Raw genomic sequence first — 26020 nt, forward strand, 5'->3', positions numbered from 1 at the left:
GGGTTTCAATCGGTGTACGAGCTCTCAACTTTACATTTCATTCTAGTTTAATCAAGAATACTGTAGTGTGAACATACAGCTCATGTACTAGTGATAGGGAAAAATCACGATATTTCATCAAGATATCATCATTATTTCACTTTTTATGTTAGTAACTTTTCGATATAACCTATAAGTCACGTAGGATTCGTCCTCTTTTGTTTTGCATCCATGAAAGCTCATATATAACATCAATGCATGACAAGATCTTAAAACGACCTCTTATCTTGTCCTGATATGCATTGCAACGCTATCAGAACACTTTAAATTTGCTTAGTCATCCCTCCCGCCATCATGGATCTGACTTTTTTGTTGGCAATATTTGTCCTATTTGGACCTTCGGAACAGTTTATTTTCTTCGGGAGCGGTAACCCACTTGGTAAGTCCCTTTCACTCGCTCATGTTAATGGAAAATGCGCTTTTTAGTATGAGGGAATAAAGTTTGACGATTTATTAGGAGTATTAAAACTAAGACGGCTAGAACCATTCAACAAATTTTGATATACGTATATGCTATGAAATATTGCCTTTGAAGTATACGATTTTGAATAGCATTTGTAAGCCGATTCAACAAAAGGCAAAAAAACGGTTAAGTTATCCTGAAGTATGTTTGCGTGCTTGTAGGAGTGATAATGTGTTGTCAGTTTTCTATTTTTTTCCTTGACTGTTCCGGTGTTGTTTCGCAACCCACTAAACCAGAATATTGTTTAAGCTTTAAATGTGTTTTTTTTTTCTGCAATTTCGTTATCATAGAGTAAAATATAACTTTTGAAAACTGTTTTCAGATGCATAACCGAAAAAAGTGATACAAAATATGAGCGAATCCCTTTAAATTTAGTGTACTTTTAAAAAGTTGACTTTGACTAACCTTCTGTTCGGCTGTTATATAGTTATACGAAACTTAATACAAACAGTTTTTGGTCTTTTCCATGAAATCTCGACAGGGTTAAAATTGCTTAAAAAGGCATCTGTAAAATAAGATGTCATAACGTTGTGTTTCTCTCGCGAGTTCCCAAATCGCACTGACCAGTATATCAATTTTCTTTTCATAAAAGAAACAGCAAATGTGTTGATTTTCGGTGTAAGATCAACATTTATTTTACCCGTGACCATATAAAAGCATAGCTAAGCCACTTGTGAAAATACGAAATTTCAACAAAATTGTCTCTGCATATTACATAAAATACCAAGCAGCATATATACATGATCGGAAACCTACTTTTTTAAGTTTCAATTAAACATGTGCTTATCCAGACGTCTATACAATGAAAATTCGCTATGCCGAAGACGTTGGGACGTCGGAAAATACATTCCATATAACCGAAATGCAAAAGATGTCTTACTAAACCCAAAATATTCGGAAAAAAGTTCGAAGCAGAGCATCGTGATAACAGAGTTCGAAATAACGCGTTTATACTGTATTTGCAGAATCTTTCAATGTGGACCAGACTAAAATTTCCGTTTCCGGAATTTCTTCGGGGGCTGCCATGGCAACCCAGATGCACGTGATCTTTTCCCGAGACATAATGGGTGTAGGATTAATAGCTGGAGGTAGGTACCTGAGTGCGATATTTCAAAGTATTTATAATGAGCTTTCACAGTAGTTCTTGTACCATCAGATCAAAACAATATATCATTTGAAAAAAAAATCAGCTTCAGGGCAGTTTGACAGTTGATACTTTTACATCAATTATTGGCGTTCTTTTGATGTTTTCAAACTAAATGCGTTCAGAAGCTAATCGTGGCTTTAGGGTTTAGTAAACATAGTCTTTTTGCAATGCTTTAAAACGTCGTACTGTCATTCCATTTGCAAACAGTAGCATGAACATCAAAACAATGTGTATCATAAACGTCCAGCAGGCTGGCCCTTAATTAAGAGGGGTGACACCATAATTAACAAACCACCATTCTTTAATTATAGCCATTTATCACGTGAGCTTTTAACTGCTCGGCTTGTTTTGGTTTCTTTCTAATCTGCATGTTTGCAAAATACATGTGTGCTGAAACCCTAATTGCTTAAACACTGCTAGAAATACAGATTCCCGCAATAACAACTAATTAACATTTAAACCTCACCCAAACAGTACCGTTCGCATGCGCGGGATCGGTGGGTTCCTCTCTGAGCTGCATGAGTGCCCCAAACCTGGTATCCCCTGCGCAGCTGGAGGCGACAACTTCCGCTGGTGCTCTGGTGGGCAACATTGATGCCACCTCCCATATGAGCCACGACAGAGTGTACATATACAACGGCAAACTGGACTCCGTCATCAATCCTGGTAGGTTAAACTTGTCCATTGTTGGCCTATATACCGTCTCCGTGGCCTAGTTGTTTAGGCGTCAGCCTGCGGAGCGGGAGTTCGTGGGTTCGATCCCTGGCTGCGTCATACCGGAATACGTTGGTACAAGAATCTCCCTTGCCTGGCGCTAGGCATTTAAAGGGTAAACATTTAAAGGGTAGTGCTTGGAAAACTGTTGTACTTAGTACTGGTTTAACCCAGGAAAGTTGTACCTCGTGTATCGGTGCTTTACACCAAGCACGTAAAAGAACCAAATGGTATCTTCGAAAAGAGCTAGGGTATCGCACCCGTACTTCCTTGTATCCCAGCAATGTCTCTTTCGCTTAGTGTCTCTTCAGCAAAAACAACGGAAATAATGGAAATAAGTGCTTGCACTTCCACTGGTTGTCCTTGACCGCAAGGTCTAAAGATATACTAGTACATACATACATTGTTAAGTGAAAGCTCGAAATTGTAACAGTCCAGGAAAGTCTTGACAAAGTTGGCTTTCCCATCAAACCTGAGGAGTACATACATTATTTCAAACGTTTTGATAAAAAGCCGGATATTTTCCTTTGCTACAATAAGACTTTTAGAAATCGTGGTGGTAAATTTGACGTAACCGGAAAATATGACGTGATTTTCAACGTGATCACAATAAATAGGGAACATTGGAAACCATGGTATAACGTTTATATGATATATATAAGGAAGTCAATGCTTCTCTTTATGTACAGTATACTCGTATTTTATGTGATTTAAAAAAAAATACAATATAAAAACATTTCGATAACATCTTCGGACGTATGCCGGTACATCAGAAGAAGTAGTTCGTAAAATTTTAAATATATGTTTATTTTAATGTATATACAATCGAATCCCGTTGGCTCGAACTTAAAGGGATATACGAAAATACCTCGAGCCTCGGTGAGCCTCGGTGATTTCGAACCAAGCGGAAAGACTTTGCTTTAGTTTAAAAGAAAGAGGTCCTTTACATCCAATGACATGAATGAGGAGTTCGAGCCAACGAGAAATTCGAGCCAAGCGAGTTCAAGCCAACGGGGTTCGACTGTATATATATTTATCAGCTCTTATTTGTATCTGTGATAAATTTAAATAATTGTTACAAGCATTTTGCACGAAATAAAAAAAAAATGTCTAACCCTATAAAACTTCAACGCGTGAATACTTATGTCTTTCAGGCATCGGACAAAAGATAGCAGACTTTTATGGCCACTTTGTAAATCCGAGCAGTAACATCAAAACCGTCTTCAACGTCAGTTCTGAACACGGGCAGGTATTAAAGAAGCACTCTTACTCCCAGATAAGATTTACCACAATTAATAATATTGTTTTAAAGTTCCAAAAGGATAAATAAATGTCAAAAACAATGGATCTTATAACGGATACCGAGTTTAATTTGAAAGAAATGAGCATACAAGTTATTTCTACCTTATTAGACGCAAGTAGACCACAGTAAATATTTTAGCATTCACCAATCATTTCATATTTTTGCGCTTTCTGCTATTAAATACACGTTGACAATATTGTTATGAGTAATTAAAAAAAATCATCAATGCATTATTTAGTAAGTAGTTAAAGGTTTATCAGTCAAAATTGATGTTTGTTATACATGTGTATGTTTTGATTTTGAGTAAGAGCGTCACTTTAAATAAATTGATATGCAAACCACTTCATTGGAATGTTCAATCTGAAAAAGGACTATCTTAATGTGGCTTGAATAGTGTAAATATGTATCACCGTTGAATTATTAAGGTGTACTTTAAAGCTGCACTCACAGATTGAACGGTTTAACAACCTTTTTTTGTTCTGGAACGAGCCATTTCTTTGCGAAACTGCATGAAAACCAGTTATATAAGACTGCTGACAAAAACTAGATCGCAGATTTTTATATTTAAGTTTAAAAAGTAATGTTTTATGGCTAAAAGCGTTATAAACGGTTTAAGAATAATGCATAAAACATCAATTTTTGAACTTCTGAATTTTTGAAAATCTGCGATTTGATGTTTTGTCAGCAGTCTTATATCACTGATTTCTATGCATTTTCGCATAAATTCGCTCGTTCCAAGACAAAAAAATAAATAAGTGTCAAAACGTTCAATCTGTGAAAGTGCAGCTTTAATTAAAATGATAAGGTTATGCATACCACTTCATTGGAATGTGAAAAAGGAGTGCCTAAATATGGCTTGAGTAGTGTAAATATCTATCGCCGTTGAATTATTAAGTTGTACTTTAAAGAGAAGGTATTTCATTGACCTGTTGCACAATTGAACGTATGATCGCTTTTTCTGATATGCTTGCTGACAACTGCTGTTTCTTGCTTATATATGTATTTCATTTAAAGGAACAACTAAATGAGTTACATTTAAAAAGAAGCGTTTTACGCTTGAAGAATGTAAATGTTGCATATGCGATTAAATCATTTATTATAAAATTGTGTTGTAAAGAGGCCGAATTCTATCGCTTTGATTGATCTAGAGTCAATCGTAACAACTCGGCCATCTCCGGCAAGCTTCGAGAAAGATACTGGCCGAAGTGTTCCGATTGATCTAGAGTGACTTAAATATTCACCGCGGCGCTGCTTTCTGACAATCTTAGGGGTGTTTCAGCGGCTTTCAATCAGCTACTCAATAAAGAATGTTTTTCTCTAACTCATTTTGTTATCCGTGCCTTCACTTTAGTCATATTAGATACCTTGCAATAGAACTGGGGCCATGATTACGAACAGTCTCAAGTCCAAGTCTAGACTCAGACTCAGAAAATCACTATTATTGAATTACAAAGTATCATATTTATTCCATTTCTTTTACAAAAAAAAAATATATAAATAATTGTAAAACATTCAAATAGTAATATATTTCAGCAAATTTCACCATCAATGCTTTGATAGAAGGAAAATTACAATGAAATGAAGTTTTACCATAATGAGTCTTGAGTCTGAACTCAGACTTGAGACTGTTCATAATCACTGCACCAGATCTCAATTGTTTGAAAACTTCCAGATATTTCATTTTTCTTAAGGCGTTCGCAAGGCGTTCGCAACGCGTTAAGCCATAAACCTACAATTTTGGGACATCATTGGTAAAAATTGCGATTTTGTCACCAGATTTATATCACTGATTTCCAGATATTTTCTTAAAGATTGGTTCATTCCAAGAAAAAAAGTTGGTAAAACGGATAATCTGTGAGAGTGCACCTTTAACCAAATGACTTAAGATGAAGATCGCGAGTTATGGCCTCTCTGCAAATTGACACCACTACTAGTAATTACTGAGAAAACGGAATCGAAGATAATTTGTTTCAACTTATACCTGTCTTCAGAGTCGAACTAAAATAAATAAGAATTCAGACTATCACTTTAACTGGTTGCTAGATTACAGACAACTTTGGTGGAGCGTGCGGCCAACTGCAGTCATCGAATTTCATCAACAACTGTGGCTATAATGCTGCATATGACCTGCTCAACCACATATATGGCGGGCAGCTGCAGGTATGTGGATTGTGGGGAAAATCACGTGGTATACTGCTTACTTGTGATTAGAGAATAGGCCCTAATGTATGGATAGAACTCGTGCTATATTGGTCACTAGTGCTCAGAGTGTAGACATTATATAGGGATTAAGCAAGTGTTTTACTGCTAACAAGTTCTAAGAGGGGTACTGCTTACTTGTGCTCTGGATAAAGGCCAAATACAGGGGTATATAACATGGAATACTTCTAATAGGTTCTCAGAGAATATGCCCAATGGAGGAATAAAACACTAGTTATACTGCCTACTAGTACTCAGAGTATAATGCATGTGATGTACTCAAAATGTCACTAGTAATCGCAAAACACGTGGTATACTTGGTACTAGTTATCGCAGTATACGTCTAATGGATGGGCTAAACACGTGGCATACTATTTACTATAATTCTCTAAGTATAGGCGTAATGGAAGGGTTTAAAGCACGTGTCAATCGAACTGCTTGAGCTATATATCTATTAATGTTTTCATACGGAGTCTATCATGAATGAAAATAATCTTTCAATATGTATGTATTGTAGACAATGTTTGACTTAAGTTTATTTAGTTTTTAGGAACAATCTATTTATAGAGTAAACATACATCCTTCGTGTCATGTTTTGGGGTAATAAAGAGCTGACAAAATTTTACAATTTATTTATCAGATTTTGGACTAAAAGCATTTTTTTCTCAGAATAGTGTGTCGACAATGTAAATATGTGTTTATGTCAACATGCCCCAAACTACCTAATCAACAATGACTTGTGAGCAATTTATGATATATTCTAAAATAAGAAAGATTGTTTATAAAATAATGAAAAACAGTGGATAAAATTCATTTCCTGGTTACAAAATAGCGAATATCTTTCTTAAAATAGCTGCAATCACCACAAAGCGTTGTTAATTGGGATGTACCGATTATTTTTACACAGAAAATATTAATTTTGTATACAACGGACATATGAATTATGGTTGCTAAATATGGAACCTAAAAACTTGACCAAACAATTATTTCTAAAACATTCTGTAATGGTTCTTCAAACGACTTTGGACTGTGGAAGGCCCTTTATAGAGTATGGAAAAGGTCAATGCTTAAATTAAGATGCACTCTTACTTCCAGATAAGATTTACCACAATTAATAACATTGTTTCAATGTTCAATGAAGGATGAATAACTGTCGAAAACAATGTTTTTATGAAGGATACCGAGTTTAATTTGAAATAAATGAGCATAAAACACGGTATTGCTACCATATGAGACTTTAGTAGACCACAGTTAATATTTTAGCATTCACCAACCATTTAATATTTTTGCGCTTTCTGCTATTAAATACACGGTTACAATCTGTTTTTTAGTAATTGATATTTAATTTCCATAAATGCATTATTTAGTAAGTAGTTAAAGGTTTATCTGTCAAAATTGATGTTTGTTATACATGTGTATGTATTGATTTTGAATAAGAGTGTCACTCTGTATATTACTCTGTATATCAACATTCTAATCTTTATCCAGAATATCTCAATTATTCATTGTGAATTATGTTAGTATTTTCTTCTGAGCAAAACAATTAATATCCTTTCAGAGTCTTAGAATTACAAATCATGTTCATATTGATTTGAACTCTGCATTCCAATTAACATGTGTCATCGTTCAACAGCAAATGACAACTTACGACCGCCATGTTTCCATATTTGTATGATTTATAATTACTATTCACGTGATCAAGTGGCGGTCTTTAAAGTCGAAAACAATCACCGTGGTTTATGTTGCTGATAAAAATGTTTTATGGAGGTAATAAACAGTTCAATTTTCAGGATGTAATATGGTTTTCATAGACTTTCAGACTTGCTCTTATTTCTTCAGAAACCTACAGCTCAGACACAGCAAAGGGGAATGGTAAGTGTTTGTTTAGAAGCTTTTAAACACTTTATATATTTTTATTTTTCGAGGTTGCTTTCTTGTGAGTTTCGTGTTTCCAAATAGCAATTATGTGTATTTTGGTGCCTGGTGAAGCCATATCTTTTTGTTTCATTTAAAGCGTTTGTGAGCTGAGAACATGTTTAATTTTGTTTTAACGAAACCGAGAGAGAGAGAGAAAGTATGTGTCTGTCTGTCTGTCTGTCTGTCTGTCTGTCTTGTCTGTCAGAGAGAGAGAGAGAGAGAGGGGGGGGGGGGAGAGAGAGAGAGAGAGAGAGAGAGAGAAAGACAGACAGAGAGAGCGAGACAAAGAGAGAGAGGGAGAGATACTAATGTGATGTCGTATTTCTTTATAAAAAATTAACCAGTATTCTTCACATTTTGATATACATATTTTTTATTTGACATTTGGAAATTTTACCGTTCAATATTCCAATCATGGCTAAGTATATATTTTGAATAAGGAATGAGGAACGTTCTGAAAAGGCAAATAATAATTTAGCAAAAGATAAAATTGTTGACGGTACTTTGGACGTTGTTTGATATTCGTACTGTCAACTACTGAATTAACTACTTACACTGTGTTCGCCGAGGATTTAATTTAAAAAAAAAATGGTAATTAGGCTAACTATCTCATATTTTACCAATTGGAATGAGGTTAGGTTTTCAGTTTAAAGACATAAAATGGGAATTGAAACTTTTTGTTTTGATTTATTCATATGGTTCGTGAATTGTGTTCTATATTTAGCTCAAGAGTTTCAGCCAATCAGATTTCTTCTACGTATCAACCCCCTCAATGTACAGTATGGCCAACGATGGCTATGTGTATGTACCTTCTGGATGCGCGAGCAAAACAAAGAGTACGTTATTTACACTTCAAATTTAAGATTGTCCCCTTTGTAAACTTAAAAAGGCAACAATTCCAGCCCTTCAACTAGTTTAAACCCCCGTGAACTTCCTATATCACTGACCGTTCCAATGTGGTAAGCCCCATATTAATTACAGAGCTAATCCAAACTCGCTTAATCGAAATCGGGTTGGGTTTAGTTTGTATTTCGGTTATAACGAATGCTCGTTGTCTCGAATTATTTTCCGAAGGTCCCGACGAATGCCTTTTAATGTCATAATTGTACTGTGGCGTTTTGTGTTTTTCGTTTAGTGTCCGTTAGAACCTTGTGTCGTTTATTGTTATAACAGGACTTGTCCCGATATTTTTCATTTTATTTTCATTATTTTATTGGCACAATATTAGTGTTTTCGGATATCTGTATTTCATAATGTATTGAACAAGTGTATAGATATACCGTTCGATGTAATTGAATACTGTCGTATGCTTAAGTGTGTTTGAAAAATAATTGCAATAACTTAATGGCATTATACCAACACTTTATGTTAGATTCGGACAATGAGGCAAACTAATAGAAATGATGGGAAACATCATACGTCAACAAGTTCTTTATTTCAACAGAATGCAAGCTCCATGTGGCATTCCATGGCTGCGCAATGTACCAGTAAGTGACAAACAGATATTTGATAACTGTTCTATTATGAAACAGACTATAGATCTATTAATAACAAAATGTTTTTCTTATTGTGGTGATCTCATAACATCGCCTGGGTACTTGGTCAGAAAGGGCACTTATGGTGCGCATTGAATGAGCCTTAATGGGGTACTTTTTAGGGCCAATGTTCAATTCTTATTGTGTATGAATTTTAAATACTTTCGATTTTAACAGTTTGTTATGAATAATAGTGTCAAAATTATGTATATTAACTTATTTATGAAAATCGAGCATGTCAAACAAAAGGGCACTGCAGGGTCTGGTAAAAAGGAAGCAGGGTGCTGGAAAAGGGCTGCGGGGTGCCCCCCTCCCCCTGCTAATTAGACCTAACTGGAACACTGCATTTTGTTTAAAATATACCATTCTTACAAGTAAATGATTTTTAAGATAAATTTCAAATCAAATCTCTAAAATACAACTAGTTAAGACCAGAGATACCATACCAATAAGTCAGAGCTGTGGGACCACCTATGAAGTCATTCATCGCAGGTTTCGCGGTAATTTGGGTAGAAAATTACTTCTTTGGCGAATTTCCCATCAACCGGCTGGGACAAAAACTTCCCCTTGGCTTCAAAGGTTTGTTTTAGTCACACTTGTGAAAGGGTCAAGCCATACTGGAGCCATTATATGGTGCGGGCAGACCTTTATAAACTTAACAACAACAAATAAATATGTTATTTTCAAGTGACCGTATCGCGGATGCCTATGTTCGTCACGGAGGCTACAACGAGGTGGCGGAACTGAATGACATCATCATCCTTTACCCTCAGACCATAAAGTCCGCCACCAACCCACAGGGCTGCTGGGATTGGTTTGGATATACAGGAACATTGTTCGGCAAGTGAACTTAATAATATCTATAAGGTATAACGAGTCAATTTGGAAAGGCAATACGTCGTCATCTTATTTTGCAGGAAAATCAATAACAATTCGACTGGAAAATGCTTTGGCAAGTGTAAATAATAACATTACGTTTGGCTTTGGTTAGGCAATACCTCGTCATCATAATTATTTCAAAGGAAAATCAATAACAATTCGAGCTGCACTTTATTTGATGAGTTAAGACAAGATACTAGGAAATTCTTCGGTTTTAACTGGTTTTGCAGTGAACATTTTCCTTTGCGATACGTTTTCATACTTGGACCTTTTTCTGAGACTCGTCTTAATAATATGATAAAATTTGTAATGGAGCCTTTTTTCTGGGCGATTTTAAATTAGACAGTTAGGAGATTGGCAGGTTCACCTGCTGTTAGTAACCCCTAATGTTAGTAAAGCCGTGAACTGTTATAGTTAGATTCTGCCAACTCGTTTGATCGCAGACGCCATGTGATTCACTTTAGATCGTATTCAAAAAGCGTATATTTGATCCAACACGTGCGGCCAAAGGAATGAGCGAACTTGGCAGAAGTCAACAACAATACTACACAATTTCCTTCGTCAAGCTCACAACATTAATGTTTATATATATGCTTTGATATCATATACTCAGATTGAATGACTTGTTTTCAATTTTTACCGAACGCATTCTAAATTCATGCCTTTCATGTTGCAGCTACCAACAACGGTTTCCAACCAACAGCACTGAAGCGGATGATTGACAAAGCGGCTTCGATCGCGTAGAAAATTTCGAGGGCAGCATTAGTCTCCAAAAACTAATTAATTATTCTCCAAAACCGTTTAATATTTTACACACAAGCAAAATTTACGTATGTGCCAACTAATTTCGGTTGATTCCTTAAAAAATCCGGTTTTCTTGTGAGTCGATGATAAAATAATAATAAACAACTTAAACAATCACACCATCTGACTGAATCTGCCAATATCGTGCTAGTTTGTAAAAAAGTATTTGTTAATAAATATGTTTTGAAGAGAAATGAGTGCATTATTTTTCTTTTCTGTAAGCAATATACCAACTCCGCTCTGACGTTCATATTTTAAAGGCCCTATGATAGGTCCGTGATATTTAACAATAAAATAAACCAAAACGAAACAAGAGCGAAACAACAATAACAAAGCCTTGCTATTTTGTAAATTTGTTAAGTGTCCACGAGTGCCTGGGTTTTAATCACTATGAGGAAAAAACAACGTTTTGTGATAAACTAAGATTAATTGAATATTATCTTTGAGATCTGATTTCTCTTGAAAGACAAGTATCTGTCGTTGACCTGACAACGATATGGTTATTCGCATGTGTTTTATCAATACCGCTCTCAACCAGATGTAAAATAAGCGTCAAGTGACTGAGCAGTCATATTGCCACACTATGCTGTATCACATTGGTTTATCTTTTTCTTTTTGAGATTTATTATATGAATGCAAAATAAGCGTCAAGTGACTGAGCAGTCATATTGCCACACTATGCTGTATCACATTGGTTTATCTTTTTCTTTTTGAGATTTATTATATGAATACTAAATAAGCGTCAAGTGACTTAGCCGTCATATTGCCACACTATGCTGTATCACATTGGTTTATCTTTTTCCTTTGGATTTTCCGATAATTAAACCACCACAAGAGTATCAGTTAGCACAGGTTATGATTTTTGTGAGAAACAGTCCTCATTGCATGCACAATGTTAAATGTTGAAGTCCAAAAAGGTGATAAAAAGGTCCTCGACTCGTATGCTTTACAAGTTGACTCGAACAAAGCTTTCGCATCACTCTTTAAAACGTTGTGCTAGCCCGTGATGATTGTCAACTGGAACGAGATTTAATCATCCTATTGTTTTGAAATACATCAACTTCTCAAAAATGTTTCTACTTATGAAAATGTCGAAGTAGGATATTTGTTTGGTTTTAGGCCCACATGAGCACAAAGAGTGACTGGATGTTTGTCTGTCGTCCGTCCGTTCGTCGTCAACATTTTACTTTAAACAACTTTTTTTCCAAAACCACTGGGACAATTTCAATTTAACATAACAGGAAAGTTCCTCGTGTGATCATCTTCCAGATTGCTAAATTGAAAGTTGCTCCATACAAAACTTTGGTTGCCAAAGCAACCAAAAGGAAAAACTTTGAAAATCTTTCTCTAAGAAACCGCTGGTCTGATTTCCACATAAATGCTCCTTAGGTGACCCTGTATCAAAGTCCTTCACATCTTGTCGGTTCGTAAAAACACCGGGCTGGCAGTGGGCGGCGCAATTTTTCACTATATGTCTATATGTTTGTTTTTTGAAAATCTTCTCCTCAGTATCCGCTGGCCTAATTATCAAATAAATTCACAGAAATATTCCTTGATTCGTAAAAACAACATGGCCGCCAGAGGGCGGTGCTACTTTTCACTATATGTATATATGGAAAACTTTGAAAATCATCTCCTCATTATCCGCTGGTCTGATTTTAAAATAATCTCACAGAAATGCTCCCCAGTTGACCCACTAACAAATAACGATATATGGCCATTTTTGCCCTCTGGTTACTTATATTTCGTTTTAACACATTAAAACATTTGAATAATGCATTGAGTCTTATCACAGTAAAGTTCTGTTGTTTGTTCCGTTTCTTTGAAATGACTGTTTGTTTTTTATTAGGTTTATTGGTCTTGACCTTTAACAAAAAACTTAAAGAACAGTATGGCCTAAACACAAATACAGCCTATATTGTGACATCAAGTATATATTGCACAAAATGGATAATATAACAAAAATCAGGAGTTCAAATCTAAAGTACAAAGACGATATTAGTAGCTACTATTTGCAAAAAGATTTGTATCTAATTGGTAAATATACCTGATGTTTGTTTTAAGAATCAATATACCTGCTTTCAGATAAGTCATCGCAGTGATTCTTAGCTACTAATTTCCAATAGCTTACAGCGAACTGACTCTCGATCCATACTGTTATATTAGTCAACAATTGGTAAAATCTACAAATGTCTTTTTCTGCCGAGGTTGGCACTAAAGCGCAATAAATGTTGGGAGAAGTAGAATCGATGATGCTTAAATATTCATGACATAACATATGGTTTAACAATAGTTATGTTAGTCTTTTGATTTGGTGACTTCAGTATAAGGATTTATGCTTGTGAAAGAAACGGTTACTGACAGAAATACGTAAAATACAACATTGCACGTGAAGTTAAAAGGATATAATTGCTCATATATAAGCATAGTGTTGAACTTACACGCACTAAGGTATGTACTTACAATGGAAAATGGATTTCTGTTGAGCTATGAAGTTTTCATGATGATGTCGATGACGCAAGTAGCGCACTTTAATTCTTCATTGACTTTCATTTTAAAAACATTTTTCGACGTTCAAAACACTGTTATATGGACTGTAGGTATTAATTAAAAAAACACAATCAGTAAATGTAACAAAATACCTTTAGAAAGACAGTTTTATGCTCCTTTTTTAAAAAAAGAAGGCAATACAACTTTTTATTCCGGAGGGAGATTTCAGATGAATTTATAGCCATGCTGAAAACTCCCGTCTGTCATCCCCATGCCAAATGAGTCCCTGGCATCATCGTGCCTTTTCTTAAATTCTTGAACTGTATGTTTAAGTATGCACTCTTACTCCCAAATAAAATTTCCCACAATTAATGTTTTGATATACAAAAATGGACTTATAAATGTTGATGACAAAAGTTCTTATGAAGAATAGGAGTTTAATTTTAAAGAAAGGTGCAGAAAACATGGTATATCTACCTTGTGAGACTATAGTAGATCACAGTAAATATTTTAGCATTCGCCAATCATTCAATATTTTTACGTTTTCAGCTATAAAATACACGGTTACAATCTTGTTATCGGTATTTGATATTTTCCATAAATGCATTATTTGAAAGAATAGTTAAAGGTTTATCACTCAAAATTTATCTTTGTTATACATGTATATCTATTGATTTTGAATAAGAGTGTCACTGAATGAAAATAATATATTGGAATTGCAAAAACAAGCCATTTAAATTTTGAAGTTACCATGGATTTGTCAGCGAAACAGGCTCTCACTGGGTTTAAGCTGTATTTTCATTTGCGAAAAAGAAAACAACATTTTTCTTCATTATTGCATTGAAAAGTATTGAGGATTAAAATGAATTTTCAAGAAACCTTGGTGTTACAGTTGTTTTTTTTACAGGGACATGTAATTTGAAATGTTTTGTATTCTATTGAAAAAATATTTTATCTTATCATATATGTTTTTTACACCCATAATATGAAAATAAGCAAGAAAAACATCTAATAACAAAGGCATATGAACAAATTTGATGAAACAAAATACAGTATCAAAAATACACCTTGTTAAAAGTCCGAAAAGAAAAACTTAGTAGAACATTTTCACTAAAAAGCTTAATGAATATGGCCCCTGGATTAGTTGATAATTCATACTCATTTATACTCTCGTGCTTCTTAAACAAAATGCTGACAAACTCAACTTTCGCTACTCAGTGGAAGCTGGCAAACGTCTCCCCCTTTTTAAAAATAACCCTGACACTTCCAGACCCTGCAATTATATACCAATATCACTTTTATATTGTCTATGCAAACTCATGGAGCGCTGCATCTACAAATACCACCACAGCTTTGCATCTCAAATAGTGTACTCACATCCTTTCAATCTGGTTTCATCAATGGCGATTCTAGCGTCAATCGGCTAGCTTTCTTTTACAACGACGTCAGCAAAACCTTTAAGATGAAGGGAAAGAAGTACGGGCTGTCTTTGAGGTGTATCAATCACGTTCGACCGAGTTTGGCATCATGAACTTATCCATCAGCTGTCATGCAATGGAATAACTGGTTCGCTTCTTCATTGGGTTTCCTCTTATCTCTCTGATCGCAAACAACGGGTAGTATAATCACACTTTGTTTCAAAGATCCTCACTATAAACACTGGTGTTCATCAATGATAGATCACCTTTCCTCATCTTCAGTAATAAGTTACTAATAACGTTGTCAATGACATTCAGGCAAACACTCGTCTATTCGCAAATGACACCAGTCTTAACATTATTGTCGAAGATCTCGTAGCTTCTACAGCCGTGCTCAAACATGATATGCCTCAAATAGTATCTTGGTCGAAGAAATGGCTTGTAATTTTTAATCTATCTATGACTGAATATGTTCTTTTTTCTCGTAAACTTCAGAATCAACATCACCCATTCCTTTATCTCGACAACGTTCCTCAATTTAGCACCCATAAACGTCTTGGGGTGACCTTCTTTTCAGATGGCAAATGACAATCTCGCATATCTTCAATCAACAACAAAGCATGACAGATGATTTTCATTCTTAGGATTTTAAAAATTGATAATTCTCGTGCAGCCTTAGATAAGATGAATGCCACTATTATTAGACCTCCACTCAAGTGTACAAATGATGTATGGGACATACAATGGTTTTCTGTCATTTCGTTACTGTACACTCCTATATGGAAAGGAATTAGTATAAGCAAATATATTGCTCGTTTTCCAATCTATTTCAACTTTCTGTTGTTGTACACATGAACTGTTATTTTTGTAAATATGAACTAAGTAAATATGCTTAAACTAACAATATAATGGCTCTTAATCCATACTGATATAAAGGAGCGTTGATAGTGTTTCACCTACCATTATTTGCTTTCGTCAATGAACAGTCACAGTTAAATCGATACAGTCATTATTTATCAATTGTATGAATTGCATGCTCCTTTTTTCCAGATTGTGTATATACGGTATAAAAAAGTTGATCTGATCTGTTTTCAGATGCTTATCAAATCCATAAAAGTCAAGATGTTTTGGAGATGCTTCACCATTGTATTCGGAATTGCAGTTTTTACTTGGGCGTGTGTTTACCTGAATAATGAAAAAACGATGCCCCTTTTAGGTCATGGTAAGTAACATTTTTGCAATATCGTCAACTATAGGAATGTATCATTCACATACCTTATCTCCATGGTTTAAAACTTTAAGGGGGTTAATGTGCAGATACAAACAAGGGATTTACAGATGAAGCATATTTCTTTGTTTAAAAGCACTTGCTCATGTTTTTGGACGAAATTGATTTTTTTTGTACGGTAATGAATCTGAAAACACTAATATTATGACAATGCTACTATTTGATACCAAACAAACAGGAAATAAATACAATTAAAATCAATGAAAACCTGGTTGTTGTGGGGAGCGAACTCATATATAAAGTGGGGGTAGCTAAACCTTTAAACCTTTTGTTGAATCGAGTTACTAACGCTTTTCAAAATCGTAGACTTCAAAGACAATATATCTATATTTGAGCATATATCAACATTTGTTGAATTAGTTCAGCCTTCAGTATATCTTTCCACACTTTATGTCCTCATAAAAAAGTACATTTAAATAAACATAAGCGAGCCCCTTTAGATCCCGATCCTAATTTTAATTATACTATCTACTAGTAGTCATTTTTGCTCTAATAACAATGTCTGTTTGTAGTTTCATTTCAGTTTTTGGATGTTCTCAGCAAAACAACAAAACAACCCAATATGACAAAAGGACGCATTAATTCAAAGTTAGACAATCACAAACTGAACAACATCAAAGTACTGAATATATTTCACAATCAAGAACACTCGGATGAGCCGGGCAATGAAATCAATGGTCCAAAGGCAAGACTTGAAAAATACCCTTTTGTCCAAAAGTATCAAGACAAAGGACAATCAAGAAACTATACAACCAGTTTGCCCAACGAACAAGAAAACATTGTGGGTGGGTTAAGCAATAAGGCGATCGTCATAATCGTAGCCTACATGCGAACTGGATCCTCTTTGACTGGTTCAATATTCCAAGAGTATCCTGGCACGTTTTATGTGTTCGAACCATTGCACAACATCAATGAGATTTTCAATAGAGCAAACCTTGCTAACAAGACGCACGTTACACTGAACTACCTTTCAGGACAGAGGTAGTGTATTGATTATATATTATATATCTATTCTGTGTATTTATATTCAAGCGGCTAGACACCAGATGTTCCAAAAATCGGTATATACAGTATTTTCTGAAAACAACAATATAATTGCCAATGCGAGCAAGTAGGAGGCCGATAAGACATCACTTTACATAGTTAAAAAAAATAAACCAAACGATCATGTTGCTGTCTCATCTGCGTTTCCACGTTTGAAATAGCGCATAAGGGTTTACATAAGGGATTACCCCATATATGTTATGAGAAAAGAAATATACTGACACTAGTTTTAAATTACTGGGAATGACGTGGCAGACAAAAGCAAATTGTGCAAAATCTGCCTCGCGAAGATGTGTATCGAAAGCGATGTGATACATCAGTAAGTAAGATTCAATGCGTTGTACACAACGATGTCAATTTACAGTTAGTTATTTTACCATAAACTATTTTTCTAGTAATTGTACCATCTCGAGTCTAGCCTCTTTAACTGATACTAACGGTGTAGAAATAATTGGTAAAATGAATGGCTTTTACTAGATGCGTATCCTGATGTATATGCAAAAAGGTACAGAAACATGCTCAGTAGCAAAAAGTTTAAACATAAACCCGGTTTAGTGGCAATGGGCAAACGCCAAAGACATAGAACACAAATTCACAAACAAGAAACATAGAACGGCACACAACTCTACAAACAGCACAGTGCATTAATACTATATATATATATTGGTATGTTTATCAAGAATTGTTAGGTACCGCCTTGGAACGGTCAGTAAAATGTAAATTTACTGGGGGTTTAAACCAGTTTATGTGCACAAACCTCACTCTTATCCCAACAATTCTTAATAAAGGTAAAACGCAAAAGATAAATCTTATCAAAGTATGCATTGACTTTAGGAAACTTATCAATAAAACAAATAATAATAAAAAAACGAAAAGGTAAACCCCAAGTACTTCAATGATGAGTTGAAACTAATGTTTGTGGTGAAAACTAGGACAGAAATCATACATTATGTTTGCCTATGAAATATAACAATACTTGACATCGTTCATGCACGCAGTAGTTACTTAGTTTTGGTCAAGAGATATATATATATATATATTGATTTTTAAATGTGACGATTCCTTAAATATTTGTCGGTGGGGGGATGTGGGGGGGGGGCTTTGATAGTTTGATAGTGTTCACCTACCAGAGAATTTGACACTTTCAATCAAGCCGAGGCTTCTACTTTGATAGAAGAAGAATTTTATTAACTATACGCTAACAGCTCATGAGTTACATATAGTATAGACATGTACATTATATTAACATTTCCGATAGGACAACTTTCAAATCAATCATAATGTACAAAATAAAATTATAACATATTTGCTTATAATGCTGAAAAATAGAGTTAGTGGAGAAATGTGTCTACTATCTGTACTGACGCATTGAATTTTTGATATTTATATGTACTTAGTAGTTTTAAAGTCAGAATGCATTGTTTTATTAGATTTAAATCAAACGTCTTACGAACACTCTTTTTCAGAACCTTTAAAGTAGACGAGAAACATCCTGTGTTTATGGAGGAGATAAAGAATTGGTTGACCTGTGACCTTGAATCTATAAGCATTGCTTCACTAAGTGAGGCCTTTCATATGTACAATACCAAGGTGATGAGGTCCTTTTACAACTGTGCAAAAGAAGATCTTAAAAAGTTGGTATCTTTTCGAAACGGAAAGAGTACTGGGGATGCAGCAGGCGTTGTAACAAAACGTTGTTTAAATAGGGCAATTGTTCGTTGCAACGCCGCACCATTGTTAGCTTTTAAGTTCATACGTCTACGGATGGGTGAAGCAAGGATGCTTATACCGTACTTTCCAAATTTAAAAATTGTGCATCTTGTGAGAGATCCGCGGGCAATTTTTAATTCTCGAAAATCAGTTGGTCTGGGGAAATCGAAAATTGACGTAAGCTCAGTGGATCCAGTAAAGGAATTCTGCTCCTTAGTTGAAGAAGATATTATTCAATCAAAATTAATATTACGGACCGAACCAGCTCGCGTTCATTTGCTTATGTATGAGGATTTAGCTGAAAATCCCATTCAAACAGCAGAAAAGTTGTTTCAATTTGCGAATTTGGCTTTCAGTGTGAAAATTAAGAACTATATGATACATAAGACATCTTCAAAGCGTGATTCATGCAAATTTTGTACTGAGAGAAAAAACTCGACAGTGACATCTATGAAATGGAGATCCACTATTCGTTATTCCGACGCATATCATATTTACCGGACCTGTAAAAATAGCATGGACGCATTTGGGTACCTGCCATTGAGTGATTTATCGCAACTCAGAAATAGAGATATTTCGTCAAGACTAAAACATGGTGTCTATCCCCTTTAAACTAGAAACAAAGCTGAATGTGGTTTATTTAATTGCTATTTTACATATGCATTACAAGCGAAAGGTAATGTTTATTTGGTGTTTTACTTAGCTACTAGGTCGGAACTAGCATGGTGCATATCAGCTGGCAATTTGATTGTACATGTATAATAAAGCAAATAATAAATATAATCTTTCTTACTTTCTTACGCGAATTATTGTTTAATCCAGCGATCAGGCTATGCTAGTCTACTGCTAATAACAAACTTAACTTACAGTTACTTGAAGTAAAATCTAAATGACGAAGAAAGGGCGGGGTGATCGTAGCGATGCAGGTATTATGTATCGGATGAGTAGGCAGTAGGCGGAACAAATTTGGTTACCTTGCGAATCAATCTAATATTTGGAAGGATATTGCTTCCTGATTTTTTATGTGTAAAGTATAACATATCTTTCAAAATATACTTAAACACTCGGCAAGCAGTGCAACTCCACTTAAGTGTACATAGGATACCTTGATATCAATTGTTTGTTTCAGTGTAAGACCACGTTATAATTCACCAAATGAGCACCAAAAGCTATAATTCACTTTTGGTGTTCGCGCAGTTAAATATATTGCAATCTTACACTAAAACACTTTTTTATTACATGCATAAAAACAATACAAAATGGTAAAAACGCACCAAATTGTATGCGAACGAAACGCCATTTCGAAAATGACGTCGTTAATTTTGTGTTCATGCCCTATGCGTGCTGACGTTCGATTTCAAATTGCGAGTGGGCTTAAATTTAAAAACAGTAAGAATTATAAAATGTTATTTCACTGGTTTAAACAGTGAAATAGCATTTTAATAACAGTTGAATTTCACTGATAAATCACTATAAACCATCGGAAAGCATATAATAAATAGATTTATTTATTCGTTAATGCTTATTTTCGGAGTTTTACTGGTATTTTAACTATTTAAATAAACAGTTTGAAAATATTTTTTTAAATGCCGTTACCCGTGAGACGCCCCTCACGCAAAGTTTTGACAGCTGTCAACGTGTTTGTCAATTCCATTTCCTACACGTGGAGAAATAGTTCTCAAATCTGTTTATATAGTTTACTCGTGTTTTAATACAACCATTTTACAAACATTCCTCAATGAACTTTTATTAATGCATCTGTGATCCAAATAATGCGCGACGTTGTTGTTGTTGTTGTTTTTATAAAATGAACGAGGCATGAATACATGAACTTAATAACAGTGGTCGCCATTTACTGAATGACAATTCGGAAAAGTGAAAAACTGTTGGCCGAACCATTAAGGTCGTAAATGATTTAAATTATTAGGTACCCTTTGAAGAATGTGTAAATGTGTTACCAAGGAAGTATCGTTTTTATTATGTAGATTGCGTTATTGTATTGTTGTTACCAAGTTGGCATTGAAAATGATTTCTATTTGTTTGTAAGTATATGCCTATGTTATATAGTTATTGGACAATATATATATATATCATTTCTATACATATCATACGTAGTATTTTTATATATGCGCATGTTTTTAAATACCACCAACTATTAAACTCTTTTGATAGATGTGAAGTCTGTAATGTAATTATGTAAAATACTCATTATGTTTTTGAAATGTTATTTATAATAGTTCTTCTTGATATTGTTATTTGTTATCATGCTGTTAGTAATACAAGTTGTGTTATTATTTTCGCATTATGAAATCACCCTCACCTGACATATGATAATGTGAATGCATGTGCACAAAATATATATAAGTGTAATATTTAAACATATTTAAAATTTCATTTCCAGACAAAGTAAGTCTTACTGAAAATATCAATAACCAAAAATTGATGAAATATAAGAATTTGGAGGGGGTTTTGTTCTACTGATTGTCAGTTCAGGCCATTTTTTTCTTTCTTTCTGACATTGCATAAAGACATAAAGACAAATTAAGTGTTTTCTTTGATATATAAAAGCTTATTTTGTCATTTGTACTAACTTCATAAACAAGAACTACAACATATAACAGAACACAGTTATGCAAAAAGATGTCTACTAAGAAAATATCTTTTGCATATGTCAAAAACGTCCACGGTCGTGGGTCAGTGTCCTAGCTACGCTCAAAAGGAAGTTGTAGTAGGTGTATTCTAATGAGCATGATATAACCATGGCTTTCATTTGGGAAAAGTTATTTTAGCTTATGATTAAATAAGCATTATTTTAGTTTTTTTAATATCGTGATTTGATGGTTTTGAAAATTGTAAATTGAACAAAGGAACTTAGTCAAATGGTTCTTTATAATATGTCACAAATGGTAGGTTTCTCTTCGTACTGTTAAACATATAAATAATAACATCGTTTAATTTGCTTAACAAAAAGATCGAATGTAAAATATCAACAAAGGTGTTACATTTTCAAAGCATCGCGCTGTTTGCAAGTCAGGTGTAAGATTTTGTAAACTGAATATTTGGTTTCTGGATACGCTTGATTGACTTAACCAAACTACCTTAATTGCACTGATATGTTTTTCTATTCATATTTGCAAAACTCAAATGAGTCTTCACGGGTTTGGAGATGCGCAGTGGATCAGCTGGTAGGCGGAGCGAGGAAAATTTTATTCACTCCATTGACATGAAAAGATTCACATTAAATAGTGAACAGCCCAAGTTACACCCAATACTGAAACGTAGAAAAGTAATAAATCATTGGGGGAAATGTTACCTAAAAGGTAAACAAATGGGAGTTGTGTCCGCTTGAGAAAAATATAGTTCCAAAATACTTTACCAATATTTTCGAAATGCTACAGAAGGTTAAATGTTACAGTCATGATATTCGACAATAAACAAATATTGACTTGACTAGACTTGAGAAGGTAATGTGCAAGAAATGTTGGTCTTGTCCCATCTAATGGCTTGACAGCAATACTACGCCAATAAGTGCAAGACAGTTGATCTACTTCTGACTTTGATATTAAACCAGGTATGAAACACTTAGCTGCACGACATGTTCTTTCTCCTTGATGCTAGTATTGTATCACTAAATAAATATTCAAACTTTGTGAGACAGCTATGGTAGTGTTAGACAGCCGATCCGACGATCCACTCAGCGGAACAATCAACGGTGATGACATTATATTGACCTTTAATGACCATTAGTCGGATGAATAACCGTATCCGTGCCTCCTTATTCAAAGTTCAGAGTGAAACAAGTTTTGTCAACCTTAATTATTTGTTTACATTTGATAAAGGTTGAATTAACACACACACACACGCACGCACGCACGCACGCACGTTCACTTTTATTTTGTCACGGTAACATACCGTTACAACAGACATGTAATAGCATATACAGGCAATTGGGTAAACAACATGACGGAAAAAAAACAATTGAGGCAATTTTACCACCGGGTACAGTGACAAATCGCTAACAGGCAAGGAAATCAAAGTAATACAAAGTTTTACAGCTTAGGAAGTTTGCATGTATACTACTCGTTGATCTGCTAACAGATGTGTAGTAAAAATAAGTCTTAAACTTGCCTCGGGATATTTTATGAATGGAAATTCGCCGCGTTTCATTGGCTAACGGTACAAAAAGCACGTGCAGAAAATTTATGAATGGTGTAGATGGTCTTGGACTTGCTACAAATTTAATCTGAAATTATGTAGATTTAACTAGTTATGAATAATCGACTTTGTTGAGATAATGACCGCTGCGTGATTTGGAATATAAGCCTGGAGGTAAGAAAAAGTAGAGTAATTAATAATTGTTAAAATTTCACGTGATTCATCAAATATCTTGCGAACTTGGACAGATTAACAAGAGTTTTTTATTACTAGTATTTAGGAGCTCGCTATACTTTATCATATTTGGATGCTGCCAATAATATCGTGAAATGAAGATTTTTCTTGGTTCCTGGGAATTTTTGCACGATAATATGTAATGGTAGCTGTCGCCAATGTCTGACTGACAGAGCGGACACCGCCTGTGCTCGTATTCTTTTTCTTGCCATGCTAAAGTTTCAATTGGAAATTTAAAGTTACATTATCTGAGTTTGTATAAATTTAAAGCATGATTAAGTGGAATGATATTTTAATATTTCTCTAGTGTAATCGTTTGTAAAAGATTCCTTTATTAGACGATCTCATTTGTTCGTGCCAAAATGTTAAGTACTGGTCTTTTAGTGTTTTCGTTATACTATAAATTATGAACTTTACATTCACATTTATTTGATTTTCGAACAAATTTGAATTACCAGTGGAGTCAAAAGTATACTTTATATAATTAAGCCATTTAAAATTTAGGTTACTTTGTCGCATCGAGCGGTATACAATTGATGCATGTAAGTCCTCAAATAGTACTAATTTGCTTCAATAAGTAATCATTCTTTTTTTAATTGTAATTTTAAGCGGTTCTCTCGCCATATAACATATATGCAGGTGTTCTTTTCCTTGAATTTGTTATTTTCCTTAAAAAAATCTAGATGTATTTTTTCATAAATTTCGGTATTCTCAAATCCTAGGATCTCAAGAGTAAGTTAATATAGGAACAATAGTATGATGAAATAGTTTAAGTTGGAGATCAATTGGTAAGTCAAGTTTATTAATTCGTCTGTATAGGAAATGAAGAGCCTTTTTTGCTTGTTGGGCTAAATGTTCTTTGGCTTTATTAAATTTCCCAGTTGGGCTAAATACCATTCCTAAATACTTATAGTTATCGACGATTACTAGTTCTTCGTTGTTCAGTGTACATCTATAGTGTCTCCACGATCTTGTGTTTGCCCCAAATATCATGACCTTTGTTTCGTATATATTGACCTCGAGTTTCCAATGTTGACGATATTCGTTAAAATCACTAAGGCATTTCTGAAAATCGTTTTGTGATCTGGCCAGTATAATTGTATCATCGGCGTACAGCAGGACAAGAATTTTTAAATGGTTCGTTAAATCTTCTACTAAATATTCAATCGTTACTCCATCATTAGTTCTAGTATCCAGAAATTCGTACAAAACATTAAGGTAATAGGAGAAAAGAATTGGAGAAAGATTTTCTCCCTGGCGTAAGCCTATGTTACAAGAAAATGTTGCGGTGCTATTTCCATTCAGTTGAACGCAAGATTTGATGTTCGAGTACATATTTCGCACAATTCTAAGAATCTTGCCGTCTATGCCAAATGAAATTAATTTTTGGAATAATTCAATTCTAGGGATGGAGTCAAAACAATGTTTGAAATCGACGTACCCTACAAAGAGCTTTTGTTTCTGTAATCTTAATAATTCGGCTAAAAAGTGTAAGGTAAAAATATGGTCCGAGGTGGAATGACTTTTCCTGAAACCTGCTCGATTTTCAGAAATAATTTTGTACTTATCCGAGAATTTAGTTAACCATTCGTTATCGGACGATTATTTGCAGGAGATTTTGTTGAGCCCTTTTGCTTGTAAATTGGTATAATGTAACCTTCTGCCCATGATTTCGGGAAAAATACGGTATTAAGAATGCAATTAAAGAATTGTATATATATAGATAAAAGTATTTGTTTAGTTGACTTTATATATTCGTTACATATATTATCAGATGGACTCGAAGCTTTGCGATTATTGCATTCATTAATCATCTTTTCGATTTCTAAGGTAGTTAAAGGTGAATTTAGTGTCTCTTCATCATTATCAATATAATATCTTTTCAATGTATTTAAAGTTAGACCAGTATGTTTTTGGCTGGGATTTCTGCATATTCCTTAAGGTCTTGGACTTATTAAATTTGTATTGCCTAACATAAAAAGTTGAACGGATGAACCATTTTAACATAATCGCAACAGTCTAGAGTGAATAGATAGATATTAATGTCAATTTAATCAGTGCCACTTGAAATCCATAAAAAAATGTTTCAGCAGTTTCATGGGTCACTTGCTTATTAATGATGAGTGTTCTTCCCAATTTTCAAATTTATGCTCAATAGTTAAGATTGATCTTTATATTTAAAATAAAGTTTTAACATTCACATTTTAAGAAATAACAGATATAATTGTATATAAAATGCAAAAAATCATACACAGACTTGTATAGTGGTCTAATAATGAAATCATTTACACGTGTACATACATCCTCTTAATCTTCTATTTAATGATTGTCTTAATGGATGAAAGTGTCACTCGATAAGATTAACACATTTACATTGCTATTTACACACAAAGTCTTTTAGATATTCCGGCGGCTTTCGAACTCTTTCTGACCTTTCTGGTGGATCATCAGTTATAAATAGTTATTATGGTTTCACTGCTTTCAAATCTATGAATTTTTGGTATTTAAACCCTTCATCTAATTCTTTTTATGTTTGCAGTGCAAGTTTATTTCAAAGAACTCGATTCATGAGTAAATGATCCAATGAGTAATTGAGAAAATAAACAGTATAACAACGAGGCTGTTTTAAAGAAAGGAAATATGCGGTAGAGACATATGTTTAACAATACTTAGTATGAAGA

The 26020-nt window shown here is 34.3% G+C and overlaps 1 protein-coding gene across 1 annotated transcript; it reads left to right on the top strand.

Moving 5' to 3' along the window:
* Positions 1-293: 293 nt before the first annotated feature.
* Positions 294-11194, top strand: LOC128239328 (uncharacterized). Its single transcript, XM_052955930.1, has 10 exons — positions 294-418; positions 1468-1590; positions 2124-2315; positions 3518-3612; positions 5710-5826; positions 7705-7737; positions 8507-8618; positions 9227-9269; positions 10006-10157; positions 10873-11194. The coding sequence occupies exons 1-10, from the start codon at positions 334-336 to the stop codon at positions 10938-10940; spliced, it is 1020 nt and encodes a 339-aa protein (XP_052811890.1). The 5' UTR covers positions 294-333; the 3' UTR covers positions 10941-11194.
* The last annotated feature ends 14826 nt before the right edge of the window (positions 11195-26020 follow it).

The sequence above is a fragment of the Mya arenaria genome, chromosome 6, assembly GCF_026914265.1.
Source record: "Mya arenaria isolate MELC-2E11 chromosome 6, ASM2691426v1".
Lineage (NCBI taxonomy): Eukaryota > Metazoa > Mollusca > Bivalvia > Myida > Myidae > Mya > Mya arenaria.